General features: G+C 38.4%; 1 protein-coding gene across 1 annotated transcript; it reads right to left on the bottom strand.

The window, feature by feature from the left end:
- Positions 1-346: 346 nt before the first annotated feature.
- On the bottom strand, positions 347-26,533 carry LOC122739822 (centrosomal protein of 152 kDa-like). Its single transcript, XM_043981523.1, has 5 exons — positions 26,434-26,533; positions 21,225-21,318; positions 12,586-12,689; positions 12,266-12,332; positions 347-619 (listed from the first exon to the last, which is right to left on the bottom strand). Exons 2-5 carry the CDS (start codon positions 21,309-21,311, stop codon positions 608-610), a joined length of 270 nt encoding a protein of 89 aa, XP_043837458.1. The 5' UTR covers positions 21,312-21,318; positions 26,434-26,533; the 3' UTR covers positions 347-607.
- Between the last annotated feature and the right edge of the window lie 834 nt (positions 26,534-27,367).

Raw genomic sequence — 27,367 nt, 5'->3', positions numbered from 1 at the left:
AAAATAAAATCTATCAACTATACAGCTTTGCTGCATCACTGTGGCTTTGTCACTCCTAGGTGATATCAAGACACCTCAGTTTTCACTGAAGCACAATGAAGTTGCAGTAGTAGCCAGAGGCTACAGGAAGTTCAGAGAAGATACATCTTCTCTTTTTAAATAACTGTATTCATAAACCCTCTATTTTTGCCATATTGACACAAAATCGTGGTTAATGTAGTTTTAAACAAAAAAACATGATGACTAATTTAGTAAATGCCTGAGTTATTATACTCTAGAAATCTTGTAGTTAGAACAACTCACAAATTCTCCCTTTAAAAGCAAGTTCTTGAAATACCTGAAATGTTCCTTTGACCATCTGGAAAATTTATTATTTTGGTTGGTTGGTATTAAATTTCCTGCTTCTGACCATTGGTATATGGTCCTAAAGTTTTCAGGAAGCTGATATAAATCATTCTGTTCATAGTCATTTGAAGAACTGTAACCACCTTCCACCTCCATCATGACCTTCTTCAATATGGCACCCAGTATATATATCTTCATATTTTCTGTGATGGTCTCTTCCCAACCATTGGCATGTTCCTCTCCAGGATACAAATTCTGAACATCATCTAAAGCCCTATTAGAGGGTAAATCAAAAGCACTCAGAAACAAAGAATCTCAGAATCAAAAGGGACTCAGAGGCCATCTAGCCCCAACATATAGATCAAGAATTCTCACAACGTCAATCATAAATGCCCATCTACCCACTGCCTGAAGGCCTCCAGAGGGAATCCACTTTCATTCCAAGACAGCAGCCCACTATAGTTTTAGATAGCTCTAATCATTAGGAATTTTTCTTTGTAACTTCTAAACCCATTACTCTAGTTCTAATCTATTAGGCCAAAAAGAATAAGACTAATCCTTCTACTACATGACAATCCTCCAAATATTGAAGACAGTTACTGTATATTCTTTCTTATATTTTTCTCTCCAGCGTAATCACCTTTAATTCTTTAAAAAATCTCATAGGACATGGTGTATATTCCTCTCTCCCTTCTACCCATTAGTGATACTTTTTTTTTTTTTTTTAGTGAGGCAATTGGGGTTAAGTGACTTGCCCAGGGTCACACAGCTAGTAAGTGTTAAGTGTATGAGACCGGATTTGAACTCAGGTACTCCTGACTCCAGGGTCGGTGCTCTATCCACTGCGCCACCTAGCTGCCCATAGTGATTACTTTTTAAGGCTAGACTCTCAATTAGTTCTTAAGACACAAAACGGTGCTATCACCTAGCCATATAATCTCCATCTTGTCCACAAAGATGGTATGAAAACCTTAGATGTTAATGACGAATTTGACACAGTGTACCTATGGTACAGTATGCGCCTAAACCATATACCATATATATATCATACTAGAGTATACTCCAAAGTTACTAGTATTCCTCTGACAAGTAAACAAATATACCAGTCAAAAAAGGAAATGATATTAGTCAAGCATTATCAATTCTTCATGAAGCCACACTGTTTAATAAATACACTTCCTTTCTAAATACTAACCAATGTGTTTGTAACATGTTTAGATCTTTGCAGGAATAGAAGTCAAACTCACAAGGCATATAGTTTGAAAGTACCACTCTCTTCCATTTTTTGAAAATTAGGATATTTTGCTCTTCTCTAGTCTGTGGCATCTTTCCCATTCTCCAAAATCTCTTAAAAAATTATGACAGAATCTGAATAGTAACAGGTGTCATTTCTTTCATACCCTAGGGATAATTAGTTTAGCTGGATTTGGTGGTATAGACCTCACTGAAAGTATGTAGACACTTTGACATATGGGAAGATGGCAGAAGAAAGGCTCCCCACAATCCGTCCACCATACCTCCAAATAATGCCATAAGACAATTCTTTGAACAGCAGACCCACAAAGAACAGAGTGAGACCATTTTCCAGCCAAAGACAGCTTAAAAGGACAGCAGGGAAGTCTGTTGTACTAGGCTGAGAGGGGAGCACAGCCACGTCACCCACCTCCAGGCAGGCTGCCCCTCCAGAGCCTTGGAAACATCAGCATCAGTGGCTATTTCTGGAACTCAGCTCACAGACCAGTGAGGGGGTCCAGAGGCTTGGCCGGGGGCAGGAGATAGCAGAAGTCTCTTCTAGGAGCTGAGGCGGAGCACTGCTTGTTGCCCAGGAAGCAAACTTGAGTGGCAGTGACTCAGTGGGGGAGAGGCACAGGCATACCAAGCTTATAACCACAGAGAATCAGATTTCTGCTTCCAGGTAAGAGCAAGCAGGCCTGTGGTTACTTACAGGACCAGGCAAGCTGAGAATGAGCCTCTCCTTAAATCATACCACATAGGACCCAATGAAGCTTGGGACAGTGAGTCCTGGAAGCAGTGCCCCACTTTAAGGAGTTAAAAGTCAAAAAATAGGCTAGGATAATGAGCAGACAGAAAGAAGGCAGACCATAGAAAGTTTCCTTCATGATGAGGTAGATCAAAATACACCCTCAGAAGAAAATAACAAAGTCAAAGCTCCTACACCCAAAGCTTCAAGAAAAATATGAATTGGTCTCAGGCCATGGAAGCACTCAAAAAGGATTTTGAAGATAAAGTAAGAGAGGTAAGAGGAAAAAATGGAAAGAGAAATGAGTGATGCAGGAGGGTCATGAAAAAAAAACAGTCAACACCCTGAAAAGCCAAATTGGTCAAATGGAATAGTTACAAAAGCTCTCTGACGAAAATAATTGTTTAAGAATTAGGATTGAGCAAATAGAAGCTAATGACTTTATGAGAAATCAAGACGCAATAAAGCAAATCCAGGGGCAGCTAGGTGGTGCAGTGGATGGAGTACTGGCCTGGATACAGGAGGCCCTGAGTTCAAATCCAGCCTCAGATATGTGACACTTACTAGCTGTGTGACCCTGGGCAAGTCACTTAACCCCCAACTGCCTCACCAAAAAAAAAAACCAAAAAAAAGAACAAAACAAAACAAAAAAATAAAGCAAATCCAAATGAATGAAAAAGTAGAAGGCAATGTGAAATATTTCCCTTGGAAAAACAGCTGACCTGGAAAATAGATGCAGGAGAGATAATTTGAAATTATTGGACTACCTGAAAACCATGATTAAATAAAAAAAAAGCTTACCCATCATCTTCCAAGAAATTGTCAGGGAAAACTGCCTGATATTCTAGAAGCAGAAGGTAAAATAGAAATTGAAAGAATCCCACCAATCACCTCCTGAAAGAGATCCCAAAAGGAAAACATCCAGGAATATTATATCCAAATTCCAGAGTTTCCAGGTCAAGGAGAAAATATTGCAAGCAACCAAAAAGAAACAATTCAAAGTACTGTGGAGTCATGGTCAGAATAGCACAGGATCTAGGAGCTTCTTACATTAAGGGATTGGAGGGCAAAGGAACTGGGATTACAACCAAAAATCACCTACCCAACAAAACTGAGTATAATATTTCAGGAGGAAATGAAAAAGAGGACTTTCAGGCATTCATGATGAAAAGACCCCAAACCTGAATAGAAAATTTGACCTTTCAAAATACAAGGACCCTAGAGAAGCATAAAAAGGTCTGAGGACACAGCCCAAGATCCTGAACCCAAGATCCAGAGGAATAGCAAGGCCAAAGATCTGCTTCTAGTTCAATACCCAAAGACATCATGAGGAGACAAATCACTGTAAAGCTGGGGCCCATCTCCCTCATCACCATGAGCAACAGCTGCTAACAACACATGGACTAACTTCAGGGAACCCTCAGGGTGATTCTACCCTCAGAACAGCAGTCCTGCTACCACTGAGGAAATTCTTGTGGACAAGGAAACAGCCATCTACGCTGAAAACTAATTTCAACTCATAGGAAGGCAAGCCAGCTTAACTGAAGCAATAAGAGATCCTCAGAAAAGAGACAGAAAGCAGAATGCCCCAAGCAAGTTAAGCTATAACCACCGTCTCTCCTCAAAACCTGAGAAATATCCCAGGAACCTGAACCCAAGAGTCTTGGAATTAGCAGTGCTTCCAGTCCAATGTGGAATGTTTCAACATCAGAAACTGATAAGATTTTATCATTGGAGATGACATTAAAAAAGAGAGACCCTAAGGACCATTGGACTTCTCCATTCCAGCAGGGGAAAATCTTTACATGCTTAGGGCAGACAACCCCTTAACTCACCTGTAACGATTGGAATGACTCCACCTGCTAGAGAGTTACTGTAGGAAAGCTCCACCACAAGGAGAAAGGCATCTGAGGGCAAGCCATGTGGTCAGTTCCTTGGCATCAGAAAGTGACGTTTTGCTCGTGGGTACTGTCTATCAAAGCTACCAGCCAATTAGCTTGGAGCTAGCTGTGTATGCATGTGTATGAGATGTTCCCAGTTTCACAGGAGGCTTCTGGGAGGAAGAAGGAAGTGTCGGGTCCCTTTTGGTTCCTGACCTCACCATGGCAGGTCGGATGATGGGGTCTCTTAGAAATAGTTAGATTTTTACCTTTCTCCTCTGATCATTAGATCCTAATGCTCCTTAATAAATACTTAAGGGGCAGCTAGGTGGCGTGGTGGATAGAGTACTGGCCCTGGATTTAGGAGGACCTGAGTTCAAATCCAGACTCAGACATTTGACACTTACTAGCTGTGTGACCCTGGGCAAGTCACTTAACCCCAATTGCCTCACCAAAAAAACCTCCCCCCCAAAAAACCAAATTAAATACTTAAACACTTAAATACTCTTGCTAAAGCTTCTAATTTATTGGTGACCACTCATCAGATAATTTTAGACAGTATAGCTAAAATTTTAGCTCCTTACAGATGGTTGACCACGAAGAGGAAAGCTGAACTTTGATCTTCTGATCTTGCAGTTGGGTAAGAAATTTCCTCTACTCTGTCCCTTTAAACTCCAAAGTACTGCTAAGTACCGGCTGCTCTATTCCATTTAAATTTCAATGGTTTTTTCAACTCCCTAAGTACCCTGTTTCTGATTATGGTCTGTTTAACCAGACAAATGGGGGATAAGATAATGTTAATGCTTTGTTTTTTGTGGAATTTTCTATTTTTATTTTTCTTTTTGTTAGAAGAGCAAGCAAGGTGTTCACACAAGGGCATCTAAATATTGCCCCTCCCCAACCCTGCCTTTTCAGAGAAACCTGACCCTTCACTCTTTTCCAAATTCTAACACTAAGTGTTTCTCTTCTTTTACAAGCCTAGAGGCAATAACAGGCCTCTAGAAGGGGAACCCAGGCCCGAGTTCAAAACCAAGCCTGATTCAAATTGCCCTAGTCCCTCCCTCTCTCTCAGGACCCCACCTCCTCCCCCTCCTCTGGCTTCACCTCCTACCTCCTCCCATGGCATGCCCCTTGATCCTCCTGCCTGGAGGTCATGAGATATAATCACCTTTCTCAAGGTCCTAATCTTGCATATGCCACAGCTTTCTCTATCTACATTTGCAGCTCTTACTCAGTTGCCGGGAGAGCCAACTTTGGAAAACCCTTTAAATTCCAGATATGCTCGCCTTGTTCATAATTTTATTAATCTGCTTTTGTCTTTAGTTTAGTAACCTTATAAAGTATTTGTATTATGAAAGGACCGACAGAGAATATAAAGGGGTAAAAAACAAGAGACACTTAAGCTGAATACAAATGTACAAGACAAGCCTCATCATCATAGTTCAAGATTCCGCTTCTTTTGCCATGGAGGGGGTACATATTTTGCAGAAATGTAGAAGCAGCAAGGTATTAATATGAATATTGGGGACTTTAGATATTGGAATCAAAAGTGTTCTAAATTCACTCAGAGAAATAATGTCAGTTCGGATGTTACATAAAGATTTCTATGCTATTACATCTACATTTTGAAATTAACAGTATGAGTTTATTTTCATAGAGATTTTCATGCTTTTAAGATTGATTTATACTTAGCTTTAAAAAAGAGGGAGAATATTTGTAAAAGCTTTTTATAGTCATGTGGTCAAATTTTTATTTTGTAATACTCTTATTGGACAATTTTTTTTTTTGTGAGGCAATTGGGGTTAAGTGACTTGCCCATGGTCACACAGCTAGTAAGTGTAAAGTGTCTGAGACCAGATTTGAACTCAGGTCCTCCTGAATCCAGGGCCAGTGCTCTATCTACTGTGCCACCTATCTGCCCCCTTGTAATACTCTTATTAATGTTAAGTTCATATTCAGTTAGATTTCCCCAGTTTGAATGTCATTGTCTTTTATTCTTCCATGTGTATTTTGTTGTCTCTTTATCTCTATTTTTAAAACAATGCAAGATGGTTTTGATTTCATATTTCAATGCTAATTCTGGGAGTATTGTCCTCCCATATTCTGAGTTGTTTGTTTTTGTTATTTTTTTCCTCTCAACTAATTATCTGATCAAACTCTATAAAGCATCTCCCTGGCAAATTGGTTGCCATGGCAAGTGTAAATTGATTCTAGAAGTATTATTTTTGATAAGCATATTTAAAAAAAAAAGGGGGGAACATTTGCAAAAGTTTTTTCTTTTCTCATATTTATGTAATCTATTATTGCCATAAATAGGGATATATTGTATAATATAATATGCTATTTTGGTATTTTAGATATTGTATACTTTTAAAAAGTTATTATTTGGAATTATTGCATAATTGTATATTATATTCTGAGTCAAGGTACATTCACATTTTTTGCTATCATTATTATCCTCAATTTTAAATCCACATGAGACTTGGATTATGGGAACTTATCATTTAAGACATTAATTGCCTTCATTCTGAGTTATCAGATGCCAGTTGGCCAGGATAACATCTAATCACAAAAGGAATACATGCAAGAGCAGACACTGAACTGTCACATGAGGGGAGACATAGCCAAGGGAATGGCTATTGACAAACACTGAGGTAGGTTTCTCTTGGTTTAATTTTTTTCCCATAGTATTGTACAGATAGCTGAAAGTTTTCATCCCACTCATCCACAACTGTCTTCTATGCCCCCTCCTATATGCCTGATGCCCATGGACATCTCAATCCCATGCATCTGATTAAGTCTTACTCAGTTTCCTCCAATATGTTGGTGGCATGGACATATATCCCATCTACCTATTTTAAGCCTGGCATGCTGCATGGGCAGTATATATTGCTCAAGTGTGGGGAATACTCAATCCCATCATTTCTCTGTTCTTTTATGGTAACCCCCATAATTATCTCAGGTATCATGATAAACACAGTGTTGGATCTGCCCTTGACATCTGTTACCAATTATATTAGACTTTTTAATTTCTCATAATGGCATGAGGATAATTAGGCAGATGATACAAAAAGTGATGAAACAAAGATAAAAATTAATTTTAAAAATTAATATCACAATTGTCTTCTCAATTTATCCTCAACTGGGGGGGACTATAGTAATATTAAGTTTTAGAGGAGTGTAGTAATAGTTTTAGAGAATGTTTCAAATTTTGTTTTATTATATGTTTCATGTGTAACAACTAAGATTCTGAATTCCCTTAGACATGTTTTTGAGAACTCTCATTGTTTGATTTGATTATTGACAAAGCTATTTTAAAGTTGTATTAAGCTCAATTTTGTAAGAAAGTTCCTGGCTGGTTACCAGCATCCACACATCAACCCCTGAAAAGATTTCCATTCTACAACTACACCCAGAGGACACCCCAAGAATCATCTGAGAAAAGACTTCCAAAGACTTAAATAGACATTTCCCTGTTTTCCTTTTCCACACTGTATACACTGTTTATAAAGTCCACTTACTAAAGGGGAGTGCCCCCTCTAGTTTTTCTGTTTCTGATGTCCACCTGCTAATAGGGGAGTGCTCCCTTTAGCTTTTGTCAATGCGTCGCTCAGTTTCTTTTTCTCTCTTTTCATTCCCTTTATTTAGTTATAAGCATCTGTATTGTTATTGCTTCATGTGAGGAAACCATGTTTCTTCACTTGAAACACAAGGGGGGGGACTGTAACGATGGAGTAACCCCACCTGCTAGAGAGTTACGTAGGAAAGCTCTGCCACGAGGAGAAGGCATCTGAGGGCAAGCCATGTGGTCAGTTCCTTGGCATCAGGAAGTGACATTTGCTCATGGGTACTGTCTATCAAAGCTACCAGCCAATTAGCTTGGAGCTGTGTGTGCATGTGTATGGGATGTTCCCAGTTTCACAGGAGGCTTCTGGAGAAGAAGGAAGTGTCGGGTCCCTTTTTGGTTCCTGACCTCACCATGGCAGGTCGGATGATGGGGGTCTCTTAGAAATAGTTAGATTTTACCTTTCTCTGATCATTAGATCCTAATGCTCTTTAATAAATACTTAAACACGTATAATACTCTTGCTAAAGCTTCTAATTTATTGGTGACCACTCATCAGATAATTTTAGACAGTATAGCTAAATTTTAGCTCCTTACACACCAATAATAGGTTTGAGATCTGTTGGTTACCCTCAATCTGGTTTATCTTATCTGCAGAGATTTTAAGAGGGTGTGGCACTGGGCATGCTATAGCTTCTTGGAGTCACAGATGAGAGTTGGGTAAAGGTAGACAACAACAGTAGATGAGCTGCCCTGAAAAGGGCTTGCAAACCCTCACACCAGAGGTACTAGTCCTCCTTGAACACCCTTCTATAATTGCATGTCCTTGTCAAAAACATAGTGTGTGCTACAGATTGTTCAAACTTCCCCAGAGATCAATTAATCAGAATTGAGAACCAATTAGGCATGAGACACTGGTGATTTGACCACTATGTTAAATATAATGTGTCACTCTTTATACTTTAAAAAAAAAAAGTATATAAACACTTTATCTCCTTAATTGTCAATGTCTTCTAATCATTTTTGTTCTAGCCATTACAATCCAAGGATTATTATCTCCAAACCTTGAAGTAAAAGACTTGACTAGGCTAGCCCTTTTTACTACCACCTGTTGCTACTAGCATCCTACCCATTAGAAACAGTGGTCCCATCTCTTTCTACATGCCCCACCAAAACAAACCTTTTTTTCCCATCCTTACAACACTCCCAAACATGATTTATTAAGACCTTTAATATCGCCAATACCACTCATATAGGACTGTGCTACTTCTTTGTATTCATCATTTACTTACTCTAGTCTATCTTCTACAGGAATAGAAAATAAACTTGTGATTTCATTGATATGAGGAACTCCCCAGTTAACTCCCTCTACTAATGCAAGACTGGCACCTTTTCTGCAACAAATTGTCTTAGAAAGCACTGAGAAGGGGCAGCTAAGTAGCTCAGTGGATAAAGCACTGGCCTTGAATGCAGGAGGACCTGAGTTCAAATCTGGCTTCAGACACTTGACACTAGCTGTGTGACCCTGGGCAAGTCACTTAACCCTCATTGCCCCGCTAAAAAACCAAAAAACCAAAAAAACAAAGACTCTGAATACCAGGGGCAGCTAGGGAGTGCAATGGATAGAGCACCGGCCCTGGATTCAGGAGGACCTGAGTTCAAATCCAGCCTCAGACACCTTGACACTTACAGCTTTGTGACCCTGGACAAGTCACTTAATTCTTCTCAGTGCTTTCTTTCTTTTTTTTTTGGTGAGGCAATTGGGGTTAAGTGACTTGCCAGGGTCACACAGCTAGTAAGTGTCAAGTGTCTGAGGCCGGATCTGAACTCAGGTACTCCTGACTCCCAGGGCCGGTACTCTATCTATTGTGCCACCTAGCTGCCCTTCAATACACTTTTAAAAAAATTTGTGTTGGCTAATAAGTTTTCTATATTATTACATAAATTTTTATAAGCAGATTTTCCTCTTCCTTATTGGCTAAGATCCCAGTCTCATGGGCTGATTCCTCATATAAAGTATTAAGCCACTGTATTCTACCAATTCTTTCTCTGAACCCCTTAAAATCTTCTCCCCCCCCCAAAAAAAATCTAGTGGCTGCTTCAAACAGTGCCCAGTGTTCATAAACTCTATCATGAACTATGATGGAGGCCACCTATGCCAGAGTTTCTAACATTTCTATTTCAGTGGCCACTTCTTCCTCATTAAATCAAAATCAGGTATAAAAAAAGCAGTTTTCTTTGTTACCCTGCACCACCTTTTCGAGGATTAATTATCCTTAAGGTAAATCACAAATTATTTAATTATTATACTTCTGGCAGAAGAGCTCCAGCAGATATCTGGATAACCAAATCCTCATTCACTATAATAGTATGCTTCTATGACAGGTCTGTGCTCTGTTTCCAGACTCTTCATTTTAATTCCTATTCTTTCCATGTGATCTATAGCATATCCCCATGACGACATCGTTTCTGTTTCTCCATTGATCCTCATTAAAATTCCTCTGTATTTCCCTACTTATATTCAGACTTCTTTATGTAAGTATTGATTCTTAATATACAAGATTATTGCGCCACTCCTGTTGGTTATACTCTTCCTGTAGAATAAGCTGTATAGCCATATTCCAGTCATTAAGTATCACTAATGGAGGAGGTCAGATTTGCCTTTTAATAGAATCTCTTGTTCATTCTGTTAATCACCTAAACTTTGCATGTATATACGTGTGTGTGTGTGTGTGTGTGTGTGTGTGTGTGTGTGTGTGTATGAATGAGGCCATGGGTTCTACTGCTTGCTTTTTTCTGGGAACTGTCTCTTATAAACTGCTCCTCCTTTCCTGACATTTTTTATCTTAAATTACTATCTATGGTATTAGGCTTGAAAGAGCTCTATTTTCTTCTTCTCTTTTTAATTTAATCCCTATTTGATCAGATTCATAGGACTACAAGTAAATAGCCTTTACCAGCCCTCATCAGGCTTGGTCTATACCTGCAGATTATATCATAGTTCCTATTTTAAGTCTTGGTACTAAATACAAATTCTCTTCTCAGATATCACTTTCTTAGCCAGCTCTCAAAGTACCTCCAAATTTTTCTCTCCTCTTTTTTCCCTACCTTTAATCAGCAAAAAGTAACAAAGTATTATGTCCTTAATGCCATTGGTTGGGGTTTTTTTTGGTCCAGAGCTTCATAATTATAAGCAATATTTTCTAGGTTCTTTGTGGTACTATCATTTGTCCCTACAGAAAAATACCAAGAAAAGGTGGTAGTCTAAATATTATCATTCTTGAGAGGTTTCCCATCACAATCTAGCTACATACCCTGGAAAGACAACAGACTCTGTATTGTTTGTCAAGTCCACAATACCTGTCTCAGTATCACTCATCAGAAATAATTAAACACTACTTATATTTCTGCTTCCTTTGACCCCTACTAGATAGGTTTTTCACCTGGAAAACACAGGAAGTCACTCCTTCCCTATAAGAAGAGCCTTATTCATGATTTTGCTGTAAATGTTTGTTGACTCTTCTTTTTTTCCTTCTCTATTACATTTTTCTACCATCCAACAGCCTGACACAAGTTAGGATTCCCTAATGCCTCTTCAAATCTTATTTCTTCTTTGTTTTCTCCTTGAAGCACTTCTTCCATTCTTTCAGGGAATAAATACTTCATTCTCCCTGACAATTTGGAGAGTAGAGAAGCATTTCTCTAGCCCTTTGACCTTCTCCTCTAGGACAAAGCTCAACTTGTATTTTGCGAATATGTTACTTGGTACTGAAAGAAATAAATGTCCCCCTTCCTGCACACTTTTCACTTGGTGTGCTGATACTTACCCAGAAAGCTGTAACAAGAGGATGCCTGGGGCTTTGTCCTATGGAGTTAAAATTTAGAGAAGTATATTTACTTCTTCCCCATCGCAGCCCTGTTGTCCCATGCCTCATGGTTCTCTGCTGGCCTAATGGCACATCTGCAACACGACTGACCCTTGTTCTGCTGGTCAAGCAACAGTCCTCAAAAGAAACGTCCTCTTCTCTGAGAGTCTGGTGTGGCCTGATACACTATGTCTGCCATGTAGTCCTACTGCATCCCAGGAACAAGGGAGACAATTGACTCAACACTTCCCCTACCTTCACTTCCTCTTGAGGAATGGGACTGCAGGGGCACAAGTCAGGCACTCTGGGAAGATCAACTGCCCCTTCACTCAACTGTGAGTGGCTTGTACAAAAGTCACCCATTGCACAATGAAGGTGAAGACTAGTATACTCCAGTGTGAGGATTTTGAGGCTGGCCTTCACACAAGCAGTGATCTCATGATCTCTTCCTGAGATCTCCTTTTCTTCCCTCCCTGTCACCAAGCTGTGTCATAATCCCTAGTCATGGCTCTGCTTACCACAACAAGCACCCCTCCCACTAAGAGATGACTTTAAGAGATGGAGGCAACTTCAAAAGATAAAACAGATCATTCTGATTGCATGAAATGTAAAAGATATTTACACTTACACTTTGGGGTTTAGGCAGTACTTGATGTTCATTCCAGCTTCTTTCTGGTTCTTGAACCTGATGTGCTCTTGGAAAACAAAAAAACAAAAACACATTCATTTTAGAGTCTACTTTTGAAATACACACACACAACTTCATAGATGTCAAATGCTCTATATACATTTGCAAACATTAAACAATGAACTGAAGTTAAGTATACAAGATTTAAAGTATCCATTTATAGTGCTCTAATTTTGTAAAAAATATTCATTTATTTTCTAAGACTAGGATCTAATAATAATGAAATAATCTAGTGGGGCTTTTTCCCATTTTTTTCTTACTGTCCCACTGTGGCATCCTCACTACAGTCAGAAAGGTTGAACTCTGGAGAAGAGAAGTCATCATCCAGCATATCATGAGGAAGGTCTGTCAATAATTGCTGCAGCTGAAAAATGAAGATTTGAATTAATATAAAAAATTAACCTAAATTCCTGGGGGCTTTTGACCACTTCATATAGAATAAGTTTTCTTATGAGATATTTTTGCCACAGAGAAGCAAAAAAAAGTTTCCCAACTGATTTTGTTTGTATTTCTTTTTCTCCAAAAATTCACAAAAAGCTTTCAATACTTAAGATCTTTAATGTGACATATAAGGTGTGGGCAGCAGTAACATATGCCCTCAACGTCCTCCCTGCCTTTCACAAGTTGATGTATAGTTCTTGTCCCTGAAAAAAAAAACAAATTATCCCCTGGTGACCAAGTTTCTGGTACTATTTCTCTGAACTGGCTTGTCTTCAGGCATTACTGGTGGGTCCCCAAAGCCTTTCCATGTTGATAGACACTGGCTAACCCTATAGTCAGCTAATAAAATCCTTGAGATTCCAGACTCCAGAACAAACATAATTAAGAATTAGAATAGATTAAACTTTAGTAGAGGAACTTCACAAGTGAGCCACACAATCCAAAATGGGCTCATAATACATTGATATAATCCCTATGTAGGCTGTGAGATAATTTGTATAAGAGCAAAATTAGAAATTTCATATTAAGATGTATAAATATTTGTGATAAGAAACTGGCTCCATTGTTTCCTAGTAAAAACCTCGAATTTAAATACATGCACTGTAAGAAAGGAAACCTTTTGAAAAACTATAGCTGACCATATTACAAGAGAAAGAGTATTATTATGGTACCATAGGACAAATTGGAATTTTAGATGTTGTTTTACTAGTAACATAATCTAGTAACCTGATAGACCTCTTCTAGGAATGCCTAGCAGTCTACAGCTTTTCTCCCCAAGTTACCAGAATAGCAATGGCAGATGGCTTAGAGTGCTCTAATGTCCCAGTAAATGTGCAACAAGTCCCTGAGGAGTGTTAATTGGTATATGATCATCAGACTCTTAATGTTGATGAGATACAAAGAACCTGCTTTTGACAAAGTTTGAGTAATTGGAGATTCTTTTTTTTTTACTTAAGGTAAAAAAAACCCATTGTCTAAAGAATAAGCACTAATTCAAGACTTTAGCTATACTCTATTTCCATCCTTTTCAGGTAGAATGACATAGTTCAATGTTTAGTATCCTGTCTATATGAATATAAGCTAATCTAAGTGAACAAAAAAGTTTTAAAAATTCATCAAATCGTCTTCCAAACTGGGTGAGCTAGATCTCTGTAAATGATCAATAATCTAATTAGAATAGAAACATACATAAAAAAAATCACTGTAATGTCTTCAGCCCCAGTTAAAGGTGCCTTAAAATAAATCAATAAGAGTTTAATAATGATTCAAATAAGACGAGTGCTAAGTGACAAGGTCAGGGGAAAGACATTTTTTTAAAACCTTTTGCTTAAGAAATTAAGCACTAGGTTAAATTATAGAAAGCTGATTTATTCTCTGCAAAGTATTTAAATCCTTTTTGACAAATTTATTCCATGTCTTTTGAGGACATTAAATATTCCATTAATTTTACATAAAGTAAGGTTTCCTGGTTAATTTATGCAAAATGGTTTTCCCCTCCCAGTCACTTGGGTACAGTATATAGGCAATAGCTAAAGATAATAAAGCTATAATAATTTAATATCTCACAAAGCATTTCAAAATTATATTGCCTATATAAATAATCATTCCAGAGGTAATCCATTTTGTTCCTTACAGGGTAAAATTTAAAAAAAGAAGAAAGGTAATGTCCTTCATAATATAAAGCCACTCTTATCTCCTAATAGGTTTTTTACTCATAACACCACAATGGTCAAATTAATTACCTGAATGTTTGTGAAAAGTAGTGACACCTGGCGATGGTAATATAATATGAGCAAGTATGGAGTGGGAAACATGATTCCTACATAAACAGGAAAAAATTTCTAATAGAAAAACTATATTCAAGTGCCTCAAAAACATTTTTAATTTTTAAGAACCTGGAACACTAAAATAAGATACATTATAAACTAAGTCTCTCCAGGTAAAATCAAGGTCCTTCTAGAGAGAAAGATAGAAAATTCATTTTAGAAAAACAGCTCATGTGCATGAGATCTTTCAAAAAGTAGTTCAAGCAATTTGGCCATATGTATCAGTACTACTTTATGTATAAAAGCTATTCACACACACTTTATTTAACAAGTTTTTTGGTTTTGGTTTTTTTGTAAGAGATCCAAAGTAAAGTCTTTCGTACTTACTTCAAGTAAGGACTTCTGTATGGAAAGTACATTTTCTTCTAAACTTTCAGTGAGGTTCAAGTACATAGCCACATAATGCAGGGGAGCCTGGACAGGGACAGCTGAACTGTACATTTTCCCCCCTCACAAGGATACTAGAAAGCTACACAATAGATAAACCAGTTACTACTGCTTATTTGGAGTGCCACAATGCTAACAAAGCTGGTACTCCATCAAAATGTATTAAATTAGAGCGTAAACAATCTGTCAATAAAAATATTCACAGATAAGCATGGATACTTATCAAATAGGAAACTTTCTCTGGAGTACTTAGACCTCTACAAAATATTTCACAAATATTATAAAGAAAAGATTTTTAAAAGCCATTCATTAGCCTCAAGAACTTCTCTTTAAAAGTCCTTTGACATAGCTTGGTCATGTTCTAAAAACTTATAAGTTAGTATACTAATAGTAGAAAACTAGAATGAACTGTAAGCCCTTCTCACCTAACATACAAAGCCACTTAGGAAACAGAAGGTACTGCTCTCCACAGCCAAACCTGCATTTTTGGAGAACGAAATATCCAACTCCCTTTAGTTCTATCAAATTTACTTTTTTTAAAGTCATTCAACCTTGGTGCCATAAAAAGGAGAATTTCCATATTAATTTACGAATGTAACCAAACATTCCAAATAAAGGCAAAAAATGAATAAAATTAGATTATTTCACTTTTAGATACTATCTAACATCTTAATAAAGCAGGCTAAAGATAAATTCCACTCTTTAATTCCAAATACAACATACAGTTTCTTACCTATGAAATCGTAATCTTATCTGTGGAAGTTATTACATACCGAATGAATAAATAAGTATTGCTTTGAATTAAATGACCTCTAGGGAAAAAGGACAAATAATCTTTCCCTCTTATAATTACTAAATTCATTCTGAAATTATTCTATAAACAGCACCACATCTCATTAAGTTTCTCACCAAGAAAAACGCCTTTTTCCACCTTCATTAATTCCATTAGTGAAACACACATCTAGACCTTTTCAACAGCCTATATAGAAAATTACTCTTTTTACCAGAGAATGTAAAGCAGCAAACAACAAAACCTCTTTGTTAGTATTTTCAACTTCAATTAACAGAACAGATGGCCTTAGTGACTGTGAGCTTCAGTTTCAATGAAATCACCCTCACTCATATTACCAACCACATACAACACTTTTTTATTCCAAGAGAAAGCAGTAAATAGAGAGTAGAAAACAGTGATATACCTTCTAGAACAGATTAACTAATAAATGCATGCAGACAATTCTTGGTATTTTAAAAATGTATATTGTTAAATAAGGATTTCAAGAGCACATGCTAAAACTGGGAGTTACTATCTTGAAAACAAAGTAACTAAACATGAAAAGGCCTATTGCCAAGGATCTGGCAGAGGGCCAGGTTCACAAAGATAACTTAGATTGCTCTAATCTTTGTTTTATGAATTATACCATGTTCAGAATGTCTAAAAGTATTTCCCACTTCATTGGTTTAAACCAAAATTCACGTATTCTCCTAAGAGGAAATTTCTCCTTTAGAACATAATGTAAATCACCACTATTCTTTAAAAAAAAAAAATTTTTTAAGGTATATGAATTTAGAGTAGGGAGGGGTTTTACAGATCATCTAACTCAACCTCCTAGTTTTACAGATGAGGAAATTGAGGTCTCAGAGAGCCTAATTACTTACTCAAGGTAACAAAGGAAGTAAGTAGCCCATATACCTGATGTTAATCTGCAGATGTTACAGAAAGGAAGTTAGACCTAGAAGGGGCCTTGGAGATTTCTAGTCCAATTTCTCATTTTGCAGAAAGCACTTTGGAAACCTTAAAGCTTTTTAAAACAAGTATGGGTTATTATATTATTATAAATGAGGAAACCCGAGGCCCAGAAAAGTGAAATAATTTGCCTATACCACATAACTTGTTAGTGGCAAAGCTAGAAAACAGAACTTTGGTTCCCCATTTTAGGACCTCCAGTCCATCGATCTTCCATTACACCACAATTAATCATTGAAAGATACTTATTCTGCCAATTTGTGTACAACCACAGCTCAGTTTGATTTTTCTCCACAATATTTTGGTTCCAGTTGTGCTGGAACAAGTCTGGATTGTGGTGGGAACGCACACAGTACACCCAAACAATTTATAAGAAACTGCAAAACAGGACCTTTGGGAAAATAAACTAGTGTGGCCATTACCTACAACGGTTTGCATTTTGATTTTTTGAGGGTTTGCAATAAAACCCCACCTAAGATATTCAAGTAATATAAAATGTAAACAATGGTAGATTGTATAACTCCCTCTAGTGGGCACCAAAATATTAAAGCTGTCCCATAATACATCAAAAGATGCTGTAAAAGGTAGTAGGAGATGGAATATGCAATGAAAATCATACTCTACAGGACAAGCACTCATGCTCACTGGAGCTTCTCAATTCTACTATAGAACCCGTGAAGAAATAATGGAGTGTGCATGACCCAAGTCAGTGTTGCCGAGTGTTAAGTAGTGTGAGGGCATGGCAAACCTACTGTAGTAAACTGCAGTTATCTTGCTCTCCTGCTAAATAAATTTAAAGTTTTTCATCTCTAAACAAAACATCCCCAAGAACATCTATTCTCTTAGGACTACAAATCACTAAGCATTTCTAACCAAAACTACTAGATCCCCAAAAGGGAAAACAAATTGACTATCTAGAACAAGACCATGATCCTAGAGGTATTTCTGGGTGACATCATAGACAGTGTGTGTAAACTCAGGTGAATTGTGAGATCACCTATATGGCAAATTATATTAAGGTGTGACTTTAAGGAGACAGAGGCAACATTTGTAAAAAATCAGCAGTTACAATTCTAGTTTTAGGAAATTGTTTGGTAGTAAACTTGGGTGCCCTTTGTTCTTTAAGATTAGTTTACCAACTGCTTAAAAACTTAATGAAAATGAATACTCTTGTGAAATAACTATTATTCTTCCGCAGTAACCAACTGATGATGTCATCTATGTAATTGTGACTTTTTAGGTGAAACCATAAGGTAAAAAGCATACTGTCAAGCCCTAAACACCTGTTAGTTACTAAGGATTGAAAATCTTTGAAGATGTTTTAAAAATGGGAAAGCTAACCATTTGAAATCATGGGTTAAATAGTTCTAGAGCTGGAAGAGACCTTAGAGGCCAGTTAACAATTGAGGAAACCAAGGCCTCCAAAGATGCTAAAAAATTATTTGCTCAAGGTCCCAAACAGGTAGCACACAGCAGGACTCAAATCCAAGTCCTTGGACTCCAAACTCAACACCCTTTCTGAAAAGGGAAAAACAAGCTCATGATCAAGATGTTAGTTCATCACAGGTCAGTGATTGGGGAATTAGAAGGTACCACAGGGGCAGCTAGGTGGCGCAGTGGATAAAGCACAGGCCCTGTATTCAGGAGGACCTGAGTTCAAATCCAGCTTCAGACACTTGACACTTACTAGCTGTGTGACCCTGGGCAAGTCACTTAACCCTCATTGCCCTGCCCCCCCCCCCCAAAAAAGAAGGCACCACAGGCCATCTGGTCCAATCACCTCATTTAGAGATAAAGAAACAAAGGTCCAGAAACTGATGGACTTGGCCCAGTGTCACATGAGGTAGTAAGTAACAGAAGTAGCAGAGTAAGGATGTACCAGGTCCTAACACTAAACCCAACACCCTTTTCATCACATCTGCTGCAGGCCAACAGGGCCCTGAAAAAAAAATTCCAAGATTCTCTGACTTGCGGGTGCCTTTGGGTAAAATCACAGGACATAAAACCAAAATGAAACATAGTAAAACATTTCTACTGCCAGAACCCTAAAGTCTAGTTATTGTAGTCAAAGGTCAAAGTGAACACTATCTTGCCACATAAAAGTAATGCATCTCTAAGGAAAGGGAATCCATCAAGTCAATTGAATGACTTGAGGAGTCAGCCTTCTTGAGGCAACTCCTTATCTGCATAACTTCTCTGTGCATAAACTCTTCTCCCCACTCTGCTAATGTGTCACTTCTTATATATCCTACTTTCTAATAGAGTTATTTTTCTTTTTGCCATTTCCTTGTGCCTCATTATATTATTTTTCTGCAAATGGAAATATTCTACCAAGGGAGGGGGAAATACAATGAATATTCTCTGACTCTTCAAGAATCAAAGCCCTATTCCTGTGGCTTTGACCACTTCCTACATGATTGCTGTTATTGTTGTTTGTCCTTCATTCTTGAAGAGGATCATGACATCAGGGTGATGTCATCATTTGCACTGAATTGGATATAAGTGAGGAAGGGCTGTGCAAGGTCACCAACCTCAACCTCAATTGTCTCACCAAAAAAAAAAAAAAAAAAAGATATGTATCAGGATGACTGGAGATGGCCCCAGATGTTTAAGGTAATTGGGATTAAGTGACTTGCCCAGGGTCACACAGCTAGTAACTGTCTGGGGTGAGATTTGAACTCAGGTCCTCGTGAGTCCAGAACCAGTGCTCTTTATCCACTGTACCACCAATCTGCCCCACATGATAGCATAAAATCCTGAATAGCTAGGCCCTGAAATTTCCATCACAATACTTAACAGCAGCCTTTCTCAAATAAGCCAATCATCCCAACCTTTTTAACTACTTTCTCTACTGAATGATACTACTCTTGTCAGACTCTCCTCACACCCTCATTCTTCCTCCTCTTTCTTAGACGGAATTACTGACCCAAGATAACTAATCCTTAAAAGTCATCACTAGCCAATTATCCACAATTTTTAGAAGAAACATGGAGGAAGTGTTGAGGGACATCAATGGAAATATCCCCAATATATCTCTACTATCTCTTCTGTCACTTAAAAGCTGTGGGGAGCTTGAGGACATCTAGAAATCATTATTCATTAAGCATATATGACCTGCAGAGGAAGACTTCTCTACAGTGTTCAATTTTGAACTCTCTTCCTCATTCTGGGTTCATTTGCAGATATTAAGTCTAACAGTGCTCAGCATGAAATAGCAATCATCTGAGTACAAAAAATATTTCTAATCATTATAGCAAACCAAAAATTGTTATTTTTTAAAGATCATCCTTTTTTGTTTACCATGAATAAAAAACAAATGAACAACCACTCATTAGATCTCAAAGTACTTTAATAAAATGTTATCTGACCAGCACTTAAATTATTTTAATTTTTCCTTTTAAAAAAAGCAACAATTCAAAAAAATAGCTCCACATGTCTTTTAAGATGGAGAGTCCATTACTTCTCTCCTATCACAGTTTCTTATTTTACTATTTCAAATTCTAAGTTGGAAGAAGTTTTAAAAAAAAAGAAGTTTACTAGCACTGCATTTCAGGATGGCCCCCTAGGGGAGAGCTCCACAAGAGAAATAACCCTTGGGCCTTCAACATTCAACATTATCAGCTAGCTTAGAAAGAAGCATAATTGCAAAATTACAAAACATAAAACTAGAAGAGATAGCTAGCATGAACCAGTCTCTAAAACCAAATCTAATGAGATAAAAATTTAATGGGAATAGATATATAGTCCTATTTGGGTCCAAAAAAATCTAAGCAATTATTGTGAAAAAAAGATCTAGGGTTTTTTTTAGTGAACTGCTAAGCTCACCAAAGTTAAGAGGATATGGCAGTCAAAGGATCTCATTCAATCTTTAGGCTGCATCAATAGGAAGATGGTATCCATAATAAGAAAACTAAGCTTTCCATGGCACTTTGACCTTGTCAGATGATAGATCTAAAGAAATTAATTATTCTGGGCCCCATATTTTTAGAAAGAACATATTCGGGGTAACATGACCAGGATGGTAAAGTGATTCAAAAACTGTAATACAAATTTGATAACTGGGGCAGGTATACACAGAAGTTCAGAAGGAATTGCTTTTTTCACGTATTTGAAGAGTTCTCCCATAAGAGAGAGATTATAGTGGTTTTACAAGGTCCCCAAAGGAAGAATTATTATTCTTTAAAGCTTCAGAGACAGATTCCAGCTTAAATAATATAATAAAAATTTTCTAAAATCTAAAGTTGTCCAAAAATGGAATAGTGTGCTTGCCTCAGGATACGAGTCCCCCCCCCCCCCCCCCCAAGGCCTTCATTGTCAAACATGCTGCAGAGGCATGGCTTATTAGGTATAACGAGACCTATAGGACCTGTTTGCTTCCAATTCTGAGATTATGTACATCTAGGAACTTCTCCACAAAAATGTCACAGAATATAACTATCATCAGAAAATGAGAATAAAATAAATAATATATTTAGAGGTCTCTTTTGGATTGATTTGTTACCTCTTTCTCTCTGGCATAATCCTCTTGATCATATTCTTCCTCATCATTTTGAGTCTTAAGAGCTATACTGCCAAAGTCTAGTGACATGGTCCTTCTGGAAAAAAAAAAAGTGTTTTCAACCCACAATCCAATAAGCATTTAGTAAGACACAGTCCCACTCTAATGGACCATGTAATCTAATAAAATTTGGAATACAAATAATTATAGTACAAAACAGTATCTGATAAGTGCACAAGAGAGATGCAAGCAAGGTGCTTTGTGAAGCCTGATGGGAGAAAAGATCATTAATAATTTAATATATCAGAGGAGATTTCCTAGGCCTGGTGACAACTAAATGCAGTTTTAAAGGATGAGTAGGGATTCAATGGTGGCAAGGAAAGACCTTCTGGGGAAAGGGGAAAGGCATGAAGACAGTCAAGAATACATGGTAGGAAGTAGCCCCCTCTACCGCCATTGGCCTGGCCAGAGAAATGCAGGGAGGTTGAGGTCAAAAGTGTTAGACAGGGAGGGATGAACATTATTAGAGTAGTAAAAGGGGATTATTAAAGGAGGAAAAGACTAAGATCAGGCCTTATGCCTGAGGAAGAAGCCTGGAGAAGCTGGAAGTGGGAAGAGCTGTTAGGAGGATACTGTAATAGTCTAAAAATATGGTAATGAAGGATTGTACCAAGGTTTTGGCAGGATAAGACAAATGAAAGAAATAATGAAGAGGTAGAATCAATAAAACCTAATAATTACCTGGATATGAAGGTCAAGAGAAACGGAAGAGTCAAAAATACCAAGGTTTTAGATATGGGATAATAAATGAATGGTAGGGTCACAAACAGAAATGATGTTAAAAGGAGGAACATGTTTTTGGAGAAGGATGATAAATATGATTTACTTTCAGCATGAGTATTTTATTTTAAAATCCAATTTATAACCTAAAAAACCCCTACAAAAACAAAGTGAAAAACAAAAATACTGGCAGGCACTGGGGCAAATATAGAAAATTTTTCAAAAATCAACAATGTAAAAAGAAATCTATATTAGGAGCTTTAAACATTTCATATTAAGATAAGCACTTTGGGGCAGCTAGGTGGCGCAGTAGATAGAGCACTGGCCCTGGATTCAGGAGGACCTGAGTTCAAATCCGGCCTCAGACACTTAACACTTACTAGCTATGTGACCCTGGGCAAGTCACTTAACCCCAATTGCCTCACCAAAAAAAAAAAAAAAAAGATAAGCATTTTGATTACTACAAATTGATTTGTTTAAAATCAGACCTAATGCTGCATTTAATATTGAAGTGATGGGTTAATTTTATGGAACTGTTTTCCCCTCCCTTTTTTGTTAATAAGGGATAGGCTCCTAGGGAGGGGAAGGAGAAGAAAATAGTGGGAAATAGAGGTGATATATTTTTTAAAAGCTGTCAATAAAATTTAATTTTTAAAAAGTAGTCCTAAATCATGTTAGTTGTTTCTACCCATTTAAATCCTGGCCATTTCCATATGTTAAAGTCCTCTTGCAAGTAACAAATGTTCTGTTCCACAATTTCATAAACTCAGGTTCTGGAACCCAAAAGAAACAGGACTGTTCATTTACAAGTTCTGGCACCAATGGAGAGGTCAATTCCAAAAGTAACAATTCCAAGGTATTAATTAAGGGCTGTGACAGAAGAAAAAAGGCAGAGGATAAATTTTCAACTATAATCATGAAGTTGCTAACAATTTAAATTAACACTAAAAGTATTCCAATTTTGCAAACAAACTTCAAAGACTTCAAAGCCCTGAGTAATCTTTGTTTGTTTGTTTGTTTGTTTTGCGGGGCAATGGGGGTTAAGTGACTTGCCCAGGGTCACACAGCTAGTAAGTGTCAAGTGTCTGAGGCAGGACTTGAACTCAAGTACTTCTGAATCCAGGGCCGGTGCTTTGCCCACTGCACCACCTAGCTGCCCCAAAGCCCTGAGTAATCTTGACAAACAGAAAGGCATGACTGCTAGGCCTATCACTGGTTTCCATTGATTTCATTCTTTTCAATATTGACAAAATTTTTATCGTCTCCCAAGTTTCTGACTTGTTCCCTTTTACTACCATTCTGAAGTAGAAGAGAAACACATAAAACCCAAAGGTACTGCAAAGAACCTGATTTCTGATGAGAACGGTTTAAGACTGAATTTTTTATTGAGATACCAAGTATTCAAAACACCTCTCTTGCAAAATAACTACAAATCAATTTATTTTACTCCCAGAGCCTTCCTGGAGCTAGCTAGAAACAGCTTATGATGTTTGATTAATTGGTTCCCTGTTTGGTGGTATCAAATCATTAAAAAGACCACTTTGGTGGGCTTCTCTATCACATAAATCAGCATCAATAAAATAGAGGTAGACAACAAAACTCCAAATTATATACTATTAAAACCTAAGGGGTGTGCAAAAGTCCTCACACAAACAACCTAGCAAATTTCCTCATTCTAAAATACTGACATATACTGCCTTTTTTCCCCTCATTAAGAACACAGCTCCTTAAAAATCATAAATCTGAAAAGAGATTTGCAAGCAATTGAATAAAGTAGAAAAAAGACTGGATTGGGAATCAGGATTTCAACCTTGTCTCTACAAGCAAACTAATGTACAATCTTGGGCAAGTCTTCTCTGGGTCTGTTTTGTCAGCTGTAAAATAACAGAATTGAACTTGGTTCTCTAAAGTTCCTCTTAAGGGTCTAAATTCTTGGATTCAATAACCTAATTAAAGTATATATTTTATTTACGCGTTAAAATTAGTGTACGCCCAGGGGTCAAAATCAGGCCAAAGTCTTAATAAGATACCTTGTTTCCTACATCATCTTTATGATTTACAAAGTGTTTCTTACACACATCATTTCATTTTATCCTCAAAACAATTCTGTAAGGTGGGTAAGATAAGAAAACCAAGGCCAGAGAGGATTAAATAACTTACCTAAAGTCATATTATTAATAAGTGGCAGGATTCAAAACTGGGTTGTCCAATTTCTTCCAATATACCCAGCTGCCTCTAGACCAGGGGTTCTTATGCTTTTTGTGAATCAGGAACCCCTGTGGCAATCTGTAAAGCCTATGGATAATATTTTTAAATGCATAAAACAAAATACATAGGATTACAAAAGAAACCCATTGCACTGAAATAGTTGTCAAAATATTTAAAAAACAAGTTCACAGACACCAGGTTAAGAATCCTCACTCTATAAGGAAATTAATAATTCTCCTTGCACTGTCTTCAGTTTAAGTTTTCAAGACTGGATTCTCAGTGTTCATGGCTACCGACAGGGATTGGGTGTTCTCTTATCCATATACCATTCTAGTGACAAGTAAAGCATTGGAAAGGACAAAGCAAAGGTTAGGCAGATTGGCAAGAATGGGTTATATATGTCAGTGAACATTTTTGCAGGCAGGCATATAAGCTTTCTGAGTCAATCTTCAAGCCTCATTTATGAAACATTCTGAGAGACCTGAGTGTAATTTAAACAGCAAAACAAGGAAGAAGAAAATGATTAAAAGATTTTGGTCAAATGTAATCTCATGTATCAATTAAAAAGGAGCTAGGTTTTATCAGAGATGACCATGGTAGGGAAGGATGAACAAGTAAAATGTGGATCTGTGGAAATGAGCAATACATTTTTAAAACAAATGCTCCTTAAGGGCAAGCAATAATATTCTTTAAAGGCAGATGATAGACAACAAAGATTGCAAATTCTACTTTAGAAAATATTTGTATTTCAGGTAGAATAGTCTATGAGACAGTTTGCAATATGAGTCTAAAGGAAATTACCTTAGAGAATATCATATCCAATCCCTTCATTTTACAGAAGAGAAAAATGTGGCCCATAGTTGAAATGACTGGCTCAAAGTCTAAAAAGAACAAACTGTTTCTGGGACATAAATGTGAGTTATCATCTAATCATCTGTAGAACTGTTTCTACTATATCACTAGATATATAGACACAGCGCCTTTGAGGTCTAGTCCTAGCTAGTTTGTATAATGTGGTTAAGTCACAAGTTCTCTGTTTTTTTCCCCGTAACTTTATTTTCTTCATCTATAAAACAAAATGCTCTGCATACTCAGAGTTGTAGGGATAGAATGAGAAAAATAAGGAAAGGCTTTTATTTTCTGCAACACTGTGCAAATGTAAAGTACAGGGGAAAGCATGACTTGGGCTGAATGTTGGGGGTGAAGACACTATAAAACTGTGTGTCTGGTCCATCCTCGGTTCCCAGTCCTACTATCTCAATGATTTCTTGCTTTGCCCCTGCCATGGAGCTCCAAAGTTCTGGTCTCTCCACTCTTTTGGATTCCTGAGAAGAAAATATGCTGTAACAATGCAAGTTGACCCTTAATCACTATTCACTCTTAAAGAGGTAGCTGGGACACTGAGAATTTAGTTAAGTGACTTGCCCCGAGTCACAATGACAGTAGGGTTAGGAGGTGGGATTTGAACCCGGGTCTTCCTCGAGTGGAGGGGAGGGGAGAGAGAGAGGGAGAAACAGAGAAACAGAGACTGACCGACCACTGGGCATCTTTCCTTCACTCGGGGTTAAATGCCCCCACTATACTTGGGGCACTCAGTGGGTGTGCTAGGCTTAGACACTATCAAAGGCACTCACTTGGTGGATGCCCTTTAGAAGGGTCCCAGGGGCCAAAGGGTGCGCACATCTGTTGGTCCCTCAGTGGACCAGCCAGGGGGACAGGATGGGGCACAGGACCGAAGGATCAAGGGCCTGGTCAGGGAGATCTTCACTTGAAGAACCTCCTTTAGAAGCGCCCCTACCTAGCTAGCACCAAGAAGGGCGGACACTGCTATATCTAGCCCAGCAGCGGACCAGTTAGGGAGGCAGAAGAGGGTCCGGGGCTCAAGGGCATGGCCCGGCGGGCGCACCCGGCCCCGCGGCTGGGGCTGGCTCGCTCGGGGGCTTTAGCTTCGGCTTTTGGGAGGACCGCCAGAACCCTGGCCTTGACAATTCCAGAATCCAGGCACCCGGCAACGCCGAGACCTGCGAGCTACGAACCGGGCCGAGGGCTCGGGACGGGCCTGGGCAGAGAAGAGACACCTGTCAGGTTTGGGCTAAAGGGACTTAAAGGGCGCCAGGGCTCGGTGGCCCGAGGATTCCCAAGCGCGGAAGCCCCGCGGAGCGCGTCCTCTCCCCCTACCCCACCCGCTACCGCCGCCCCGAAAAGCAAAAAACGAAGCTCTCACCGGGGTCCGTCGTCTCCGCTGCCGCCGTACCTGAGGGCGGGACGGAACACTCGAGCTGGGAACACCTTCCTGTCGTGCCCCTCCACTCTCTTCCCCTCTACACAACACAGACCCCCACCGCAGTTTCCTTGTTACAACCGAACATGAAGTGAGGTGGAAGCTTGAGGAGCAGCGGACTCCTACAATCCACGAACAGAAAGTCCTAAGATAGGCGGGACTAAATTGGCTTGGGGGCGGGCCTTGGCGGCCCAGCAGCTATTTCTCCCAAGCTAGGTTGCAGAAGCACTCACGGTTGCGAATGTGAGGCTGTTTGAAAGCGGGCGCCAGAGCTGGCGGGAAATTCATATCACTCGACCATTGGTGGAGGCTTAAGCCAATCGGAGCCTGCATGCCGGAGGGGCGGGTTGATAGGTTACCTAGGTACCCAGAGTCTCAGTGCCTTCTTAAATCCTTTGATTTCACCCCTTTGCAAAGGAGATTGAGAGAATTAAAGGCACACTTGTTCATGTGGTTTTCCACGAGAAAATGTAGACTCCTTAAGGGCAGCATCCCCAACGCCTAACACAATTCTGGACACATAGTATTGTGCGTGCTAATAAGTGTTTGTTGATTCATTGATAACACAACTAGACTATATCAGATCCAAAACTTAATCTCAGGTCCTCTGACTGCTAATTTAGTGTTCTTTTCCTCAGATGACATTGCTTATGTAAATGACTAGAGGCACTTTCTTGGAAGGAGATGAATTTTATCTTTATTTTATACAGTGGTACTCAAAGGGTTTTCAGCTTCTTGGTCAGTCTTTTGTAGACTTAAATAGGATCCAATGTATTAGTCCAGGGACATTTGCCAACAACAAACAAACATTTTTATTGAGTACCTATCTCATTCAAAGTAGGCACTGCGCTAAATAAAATACTTTGACGATTCTGTT

Source organism: Dromiciops gliroides, chromosome 2 (assembly GCF_019393635.1).
Source record: "Dromiciops gliroides isolate mDroGli1 chromosome 2, mDroGli1.pri, whole genome shotgun sequence".
In the NCBI taxonomy this organism is placed as follows: Eukaryota; Metazoa; Chordata; class Mammalia; order Microbiotheria; family Microbiotheriidae; genus Dromiciops; species Dromiciops gliroides.
This window is presented reverse-complemented; position numbering and strand designations above follow the sequence as displayed.

Coding starts and splice junctions, on each gene's coding strand:
- LOC122739822 (XM_043981523.1), bottom strand. CDS start 21,311: ATGTCACTAGACTTTGGCAGTATAGCTCTTAAGACTCAAAATGATGAG. Junction 12,690..21,224: donor ATTATGCCAGAGAGAAAGAG/GTAACAAATCAA, acceptor TTCATTTTTCAG/CTGCAGCAATTATTGACAGA. Junction 12,333..12,585: donor GAGGATGCCACAGTGGGACA/GTAAGAAAAAAA, acceptor TTGTTTTCCAAG/AGCACATCAGGTTCAAGAAC.